The sequence below is a fragment of the Oncorhynchus clarkii genome, chromosome 5 (genome assembly GCF_045791955.1).
Source record: "Oncorhynchus clarkii lewisi isolate Uvic-CL-2024 chromosome 5, UVic_Ocla_1.0, whole genome shotgun sequence".
In the NCBI taxonomy this organism is placed as follows: domain Eukaryota; kingdom Metazoa; phylum Chordata; class Actinopteri; order Salmoniformes; family Salmonidae; genus Oncorhynchus; species Oncorhynchus clarkii.
Window position 1 is genome coordinate 57,945,946 of NC_092151.1, and position 8,408 is coordinate 57,954,353.

General features: G+C 41.0%; 1 protein-coding gene across 1 annotated transcript in view; it reads left to right on the top strand.

The window, feature by feature from the left end:
• LOC139409080 (AT-rich interactive domain-containing protein 3A-like) overlaps positions 1-630 on the top strand; it is a 39,995-nt gene extending 39,365 nt beyond the window's left edge. The window contains exons 8-9 of the mRNA XM_071153763.1: positions 125-214; positions 393-630. Of these exons, the coding sequence (XP_071009864.1) occupies positions 125-214; positions 393-529 (227 nt within the window). The 3' untranslated portion in view covers positions 530-630. The remainder of the gene's footprint in view (positions 1-124; positions 215-392) is intronic.
• The last annotated feature ends 7,778 nt before the right edge of the window (positions 631-8,408 follow it).

Genomic DNA, 8,408 nt, shown 5'->3' on the forward strand with positions numbered 1-8,408 from the left:
CCCCATCCCTCAGCTTTTTACGGAAACAGGAGCAGGGGAAAACGCTTTGTTTCAAATGCTGATTGCTGCTTTAAACATCACCTATGAATGCTGTGTACGTTACATGCTGTGTGTGTTTTCTCAGGTGGCCGGCAGGACTCCGCTCTCAATCTCACCACAAATGGCATGAGCAGCATCAGTATGTCAGTGGAGCTCAACGGAGTCATGTACACCGGTGAGTCACCAGTCAGTCAGCGACACTCTTGTGTTACTACAACTGTCATTCCTGACCTGTTGCAACTCACAACATTGGACCTTTTGTAGGTCAGGAAAACACAAGTTGAACTTTCAACTTGCTATCTTTTTGCAATGACATAAATGTTACTTTAAGTCTGTTTTTTGTTTTCATTCAGGTATGCTTTTTGCTCAGGCAGCAGGGTCAGCCTCTTCAGGCCCCTCTGGATCATCAAGTAACAACAAAGCCCCTGGTGGGCGCAGTGGATCCCAGCCGCTCCCCTACACACCTACCTCAATCAACCCATCATCTTAACAACTCTGAACCCTTCACTTTTTGATGCCAAAACTAAAGCCAAAAAAAACCCTACCAAATTTTCTAAATAGCCTATGCCAAAAAAAACAAATACAGAAAAACACAAACTAAAACTATGTGTACTTCAAGTGGTCTATCTCAGGTTCTCTCATATCCTCTTCTGTTCTTTAGCCAAAATAAGTTTGAATAACCCAACAAAGAGCCAGTATATGATTACGATATATGCACAGCCTGTGAATAATTTATTTCTACATAAATGCAGTGATTATCTAAGAACAAATAAAAATAATAGGTTGGAAGGGTAATGCACTGTTTACACGTAACACAGCTACTGACTCACAATTAAACTTATTTTATTTTTAACATTATTATTCTCATCTTTATTATTATTATTATTATCATCATCATCACTAACAATATAGTTATTGCAAAAAATATATATTTGGATTCTATAAAGTAGAACATTTTAAATATCTTCTATTTTAAGTAGAAAAGCTTTAAATATTTTATTTCTTCAGGGCATAACAAAGTAACATTGTGACCTCATGTTATAGAAAACCTCTACATTTGCATAATGCAGTCGCACACAAATCAATCTTTGCTGAGATTGTCTATTAATTGTACCTCAGACACAGGTTCACAAGTCTCTGTGGTCACGATGCAAGATCATTTTTTTTTTTTTTTTCCTGGTGGAAGTCAACAGGAATTGTTAATGCTCATTGGGACTTATATGTGCAGACATGTTGGTTTTTCTCAGGTGTCTGCCAGCTTGCTGTGAAACAATCACTTTGTATTTCACTGCTTTACGTTTCCGTCATAGTTACAAGCTATACAACTGTATTTGCTGGTTTGAGTGTTTGTTTCGTTTATGACCCGTTTAAACCATTTGATTTTTAGTTTTAGAATGTAATGTTCTATCCGGTTGTCTCATCAATTACCCAGGGTCCTCTGTACTTGTATAAGTAGAGGGATCATCTTCACTCTAAAGTTAGCTGCTCTTTTGGATGTCCTTACTTACAGCTTATAGTAGGGGATTGATGGGTGCAGGAATTCTTAGCTCTGTAATAGTGCTGCTTTAAAACAGAGGTTTGGGGTTGAAGTAGTTTTACTTAGGGGCTTGAAATCATGTCTTAAAAGCACCTACACATTGATATGACATCTTCATAACAACAAAAGCGTTTATGAATTTAGGTACGTGCTTGCATTACGTAGGGCTGCTTATGGAAAGGATTGGGGTGGAAACAGCCAATCAATTCCTGTCTTTGGGTCAGCACTGCTCTTCAAATAGACCTTTTGACCTCCTTGTCCCCAAGGCAACAACTGAGCATCTGGTCATTAAGAAAATATCTATTTTTATCAGATATCCATTGATTTGCAGCGCTCAGAAATATTTGCATTTTAACCACTAAGGTACTACAGCTACTACGAAGGTTGTTTCTGCATCTTCAAGAAACTGCATGGATTCACACTCTTTTCGAGTTCAGAATCCTCAGCGAGGATTTTTGAGTTCATTGTAGCGACAATCAGGAGATGTTACAACATTGTATACCTCGTGTGTTCTGTTTTTCCACAATGAAGCCCCTCTACCTCAAAGACTATGATTAGACTATATCTCTTGTAAGATCATTACACAGTACCTTAATGAAGTAGTATATTGCGGTTATATCTTAAAGTGTGATATATTATGCTGCGTTTCATGACTTGGGTCTATACTGTACAATGTATTGACAGAGATAAGAGATTGTAGTTGGATTGTGGTCAGGGAATTCAGCTTTTGATAAATAATGGTTGGAAGGATAGATTATTGCAGACAATCATATTAAACCTTTAATCTTTCCTCTATCATAGCTGATGATAATTACTTTTGATTTTTTTTGGCAACATGCAATGGAGACCAGGGATGCCTCAGTCAGGAATACTTATTTTATTACTCTGGGATGCTACCCCCTAGTGGACTTCTTTGTTACAGTGCACAATCATACGTTTCAGGGATGGGATATGGTTGTTTTTTGGGGCCCCTATAGCTAGCGTACAGAAGTGTTCTCTTGAAAAAAATGACTTGCCTTTCCCCTGTTGATATTTGATTGCAAGCCCCCCCCCCCCCCCCCCCATTTCTTCATCTCAACCAAAGTTAAGAGACTTACTTATTTCTAATCAGAATCATTCCATGAATTTTCAGCCTTGATATGAGATTTACCACTTGCTTGAACTATTTGTTTAGTAGATAGTATATCGCAGGGACAACCAAAACATATGTGGAGATGAAACAAAATGAAATGTTATGATAAAATATCTGCTGTAATTGCAAGATGCCTTATGCTGTGACAATTCTTCTATGAATGAACCTGTATAGATAACACTTCTGAAAATGCTTTGGATGGCTGTAGATATGAGTTACTTTGTTTTCACGTTTCAGTTCTTCCTTTAACAAATATGATATAGAAACCTAGCACAGAGATTACACATGTATCATAATATCAATAATAACAGTCATAATATGAATGACGATAATAGTATTGTGAGATTTGGGGAAGCACTAGGTTGACATACCGGCCTTGGTTTTGTTAACTATTTTGTTTTCATGTACAGTACTTGGAAATTCAGAGTATAAATGAGGCTTTTTGTCTTTTACTTCTCAGGAATATACTTCTACCTCCAGTTTTACAGATGTATCCCTGCTAGGGCTAAAGTTAGCGGGTGCACAAAGGGTCGCACTCTTCATTGGTGTTCTAGTTGGTTTTTCAGCTTTCAAATACTTCTTATAGATACAGGCACAAAAGTATTTTTTAATCTGTTCTGTACACGTGTGCAATTTTTTTTCTCCATTATTTTCTATGATGAACCTTTCCACTGAATGGGATGCTTCCCAAGATATGAGGAAACAAGTGAAGATGAAGTGTGGCATGTTGTGCCTCTTTAATAACCCGTTATTAGTATGGTGTAGTGCCCAAATAACAGATCGTCAACAACATGCTTTTTAGAATGTGTGACCTCTAATGCTTTTAACCATTTACTGAGGGGTGACAAACTATTCTTGCATATTTAATCAATATGTGTTTGTGTGAATGTTTTTATTTGGGATTTTAATAAATATCACTTTTTCCTAGAATGTCAGCTGAGGTGTTACATGCTGTTCTTGTCAACACAAATATACAGTACCAGTACCAGTCAAAGGGGTTTTTATTTGTACTATTTTCTACATTGTAGAATAATAGTGAAGACATCAAAACTATGTAATAACACATGGAATCATGTAGTAATCAAAAAAGTGTTAAACAAATCTAAATATATTTAAGATTCTTTAAAGTAGCCACCCATTGCCTTGATGACAGCTTTACACACTCTTGGCATTCTCTCATCCAGCTTCAGCTGGAATGCTTTTCCAACAGTCTTGAAGGAGTTCCCACATGTGCTGAGCACTTGTTGGCTGCTTTTCCTTCACTCTGCAGTCCAACTCATCCCAAACCATCTCAATTGGGTTGAGGTTGGGTGATTGTGGAGGCCAGGTCATCTGATGTAGCACTCCATCACTCTCCTTATTGGTCTAATAGCCCTTACACAGTCTGGAGGCGTGTTGGGTCATTGTCCTGTTGAAAAACAAACGATAGTGGGACTAAGCGCAAACCAGATGGGATGGCGTATCACTGCAGAATTCTGTGGTTTCCATGCTGGTTAAGTGTGCCTTGAATGCTAAATAAACCACTGACAGTGTTACCAGCAAAGCACCAACACACCATTACACTTCCTTCATGCTTCACGGTGGGAACCACACATGCGGAGATCATCCGTTCACCTACTCTGCGTCTCACAAAGACACAGTGGTTGGAACCAAAATCTCAAATTTGGACTCATTGGACCAAAGGACAGATTTCCACCGGTCTAATGTCCATTGCTCGTGGTTCATGGCCCAAGCAAGTCTCTTCTTATTATTGGTGTCCTTTTAGTAGTGGTTTCTTTACAGCATTTGGATGATGAAGGCCTGATTTCACGCAGTCTGAACAGTTGATGTGTCTGTCACTTGAACTCTGAAGCATTTATTTGGGCTGCATTTTCTGAGGCTGGTAATTCTAATGAACTTATCCTCTGCAGCATATGTAACTCTGGGTCTTCCTTTCTTGTGGTGGTCCTCATGAGAGCCAGTCATCACAGAGCTTGATGGTTTTTGCGACTGCACTTGAAGAAACTTTCCAGATTGACTGACCTTCATGTCCTAAAGTAATGATGAACTGTTATTTCTCTTTGCTTATTTGAGCTGTTCTTGCCACAATATGGCCTTGGTCTTTTACCAAATAGAGCCATCTTCTGTATACCACCCCTCCCTTGTCACAACACAACTGATTGGCTCAAACGCGTTAAGAAGGAAAGAAATTCCACAAATTAACTTTTAACAAGGTACACCTGTTAATTGAAATGCATTCCAGGTGACTACCTCATAAAGCTGGTTGAGATAATGCCAAAAGTGTGCAAAGCTGTCAAGGCAAAGGGTGACTACTTTGATGAATCTCAAATAGAAAATATATTTTGATTTAACCATTTCTGGGTTACTACATGATCCAATGTGTTATTTCATAAATTTGATGTCTTCGCTATTATTCTACAATGTGGGAAATAGTAAAAATAAAGAAAAACCCTGTAATGAGTAGGTGTGTCCACACTTTTGACTGGTACTGTAGTTTATGAAAGTTCAATCTGGAAGGCTGGTCTGAATGGCTTGTCACTTAATTCATCTTAGGAAGCAATGTGAATTGTGTTTACTATGTCACTCATCAGCATAGTAGGTGTTTATATGCTAATGATTAAATCGTTACCTCATGCAAAGCAGGTATCCTTATGGATGCTGCATGTTGCAGTTGGTTGGAAGCAACTGCAGCGACTTGAAGGCGATTTCATCAAAACCAAGGCAACTTCAAAAACTGCATGACTTTTGATCACATGATTTTTGTAAAGTTCATGCAGTCGACATGCAAGTCAGCCAATTTTTATACCCATATTGCAACACACTTTAAAAGTCGGTGACCAACGTTGGTCAATGTCTTGACAAAAGTGATCCTCTCTAATGCGCCCGTTGACTCGGGGTGTTTCTGAACCACCACCCATTGATTACAAGTGCAGCGTTACAAGGGTTGTCACTCGTTACCACAGCCACTTTCTGGTCTTCATTTAAGGTTAGCAGTGTTTACTCATCTCATATCTATATACTGTATTCCAATCTACTGTATTTTAGCCAATGCCACTCCGACATTGCTCGTCCTAATATTTATATATTTTTTAATTCCATTATTTTACTTTTAGATGTGTGTATTCTTGTGAATTGTTAGATATTACTGCACTGTTGGAGCAAGGAACACAAGCATTTTGCTACACCCGCAATAACATCTGCTAAATATGTGTATGTGACCGATAAAATTGTATTTGACTTGTCAAACCCCAAACCCCAGTCGTCACTGGCCTGATCTGCTTGGTCTGTTTTGCAAGGGCTCCCAGTTGTCTTGCGATGATGCGCTTCTTGGTTTAGAAACTATGTGGGCCTGTTCAAGCGGATCACTTTTGGCAATGGTCACCACCTTTCATAGTGTGTTGCATGGATAAAAATTGTCCGATTTGTGACTGCATACATTTTACAAGGTCATGCAGTCGACTGCAAGTTTCTGCAGTTGCTCTTCACCAACTTCATCCTGCAGCCATCGGCTGCATTGTGGGAGGCTCTATATATATCTAATACATTGTCAACCAATCATTAGGGTGTTTTTGTTCGACCCACTCAATGACGGAAACAGCAACCAACTTTGCTATAATTCATACAGTGGCTAGAAATTAATGTGATATTTAAAGCTCACTGATTTCAGTTTGAGTGTGTGATATGGGGTTTGGAGACATGTTTACTTCCACATCATATATATTTTTTTATATATAAACAATGGCAACACTGCCATGTTAATCTGAGCTTTGCTGTTGGAAAACCACATTAGTATCCGACTTTTGGCTGTCGCAGATGCACATCCCCCGACTTCACTCCTCGACTTTCATCTTGTCGGTTGGTGTAGCCTTACCATTCAAACGCGCCCTGTGTTAACAAGGCAACTCACCATCTTAAGTCTTCCTTCGCATTTACTGGATTGGTTGAACAGTGCAGAAGAGTACCTCCCCCGACAGTTTTTTTCCCCTTCTCGTCAAAGACCAGTGTGGAGCACAGCTGTCAAACTCATTCCACGAAGGGCAGAGTGGCTGCAGGCTTTTGCACCTCCCTTGTACTTGATTGATGAATAAAGGTCACTAATTAGTAAGGAACTCCCCACACATGGTTGTCTAGGACTTCATTGAAAATAAAAAACAAAAACCTGTAGACCCTAGGCAGTCCATTGAATGAGCTTGACACCCCTGCTGTAGGGGATCTAGCTCTGTGAAAAGAAGGTTACGCACATGCGGTTCTATGAGCTATAGACTATGCTAGTCATTCAATGGGATATCCTTCCGCCTGGCGGCAGGATGAGTCGTGATATTAATATCAGAGTAATTCCGTGTCGCAGGTGTGATGCGCGTGCCCCAACCCCTTATAAATACCTGGACGCATACCATCACTTCCTCTAGACTCTTCCCGAGGCTACAAGGGATCCGACATCTGGACTAGCATAGTCCCTAGCTCATAGAACCGTGGTTACGTGAGTAACCTATGTTCTATTTCACTTGAGGGTCTATGCTAGTCATCATCTGGCAGCCGCACATGTCAGACAGAGCAGTGCCCAGGAGTTGGCAACGTTACCACAGACTATGGGACTGGGCAACCAGCTAGGCTTGCAGGATAATGTCTACAATCCAATGTGAAAACTGTTGTTTTGAGAGGCTTGCCTCTCTATCGCCAAAGCACACAAACAGCTGATCAGAGCGACGGATCACATTAGTCCGCTCCACGTACATGTTTAGGGATTTCACAGGACAAAGAGCGCATCCATCAACATCATTAGCCCCAGTGGGCATGGAGGTGGATAAGGCTGTTAGCACCATTTCCCTGTTCACGTGACCTGGGGGCAGGATCCTTGGTAGGAAGGCAGGATTAGGCCGCAGTGTAACACATGCCTGGGGCTCCCGAGTGGCTTAGCGGTCTAAGGCATGGCATTTCAGTGCAAGAGGCATCACAGCAGTCCCTGGTTCAAATCCAGGCTGCTCACATCTGGCCCGTGATTGGGAGTCCCATAGGGCGGCGCACAATTGGCCCAGCGTTGTCCGGGTTTGGCCGGGGTAGGCCGTCATTGTAAATAAGAATTTGTTCTTAACTGACTTGCCTAGTTAAATAAAGGTTCAACCAAAAAATGTAAAACACAAATTATAACACTAACAGATAAAGCATTGAGCTCGCCAATCATCTTGGTAGAGGCGATGGTCACCAGAAACACAGTCTTAAGAAGAGGTTTCAAGTCTAGTGTCTTAAGGGTCAAAGTGAGGTCTAGATAGTACTCCAAGAACCAGATCCAAATCCCATTTGGGAACTGAGGAGGCTCTTTAGGCGCGTAATCGACAGACTCCCTTAAGAAACCTTGCCATGAGCGGATGGCTGTCAAGTGGGCCCTCTTGCTCTTCATCATAACATGCTTAAATGACTGCTGCGTACACCTTAAGTGTGGATGCAGCCCTGCCAGCATTGAACAAAGACCTCAAGAACTGGACCACGGTTTTTATGCCGCAAGATTCTGGAGCAAGCCGCTGCTCCTCACACCACTGGCAGAACATGTGCCACATTGTGTCATAGGTTGACATGGTAGACGGGTTCCTGGCAATCTGTACGATGTTAACAACAGAGGGCTCAAGATGTAATCCAGACCATTTTCGCTGTTCAGCGGCCAGGCCCACAGCTGCAGGCCGAGGGATTCGGATGCCGCCTGTT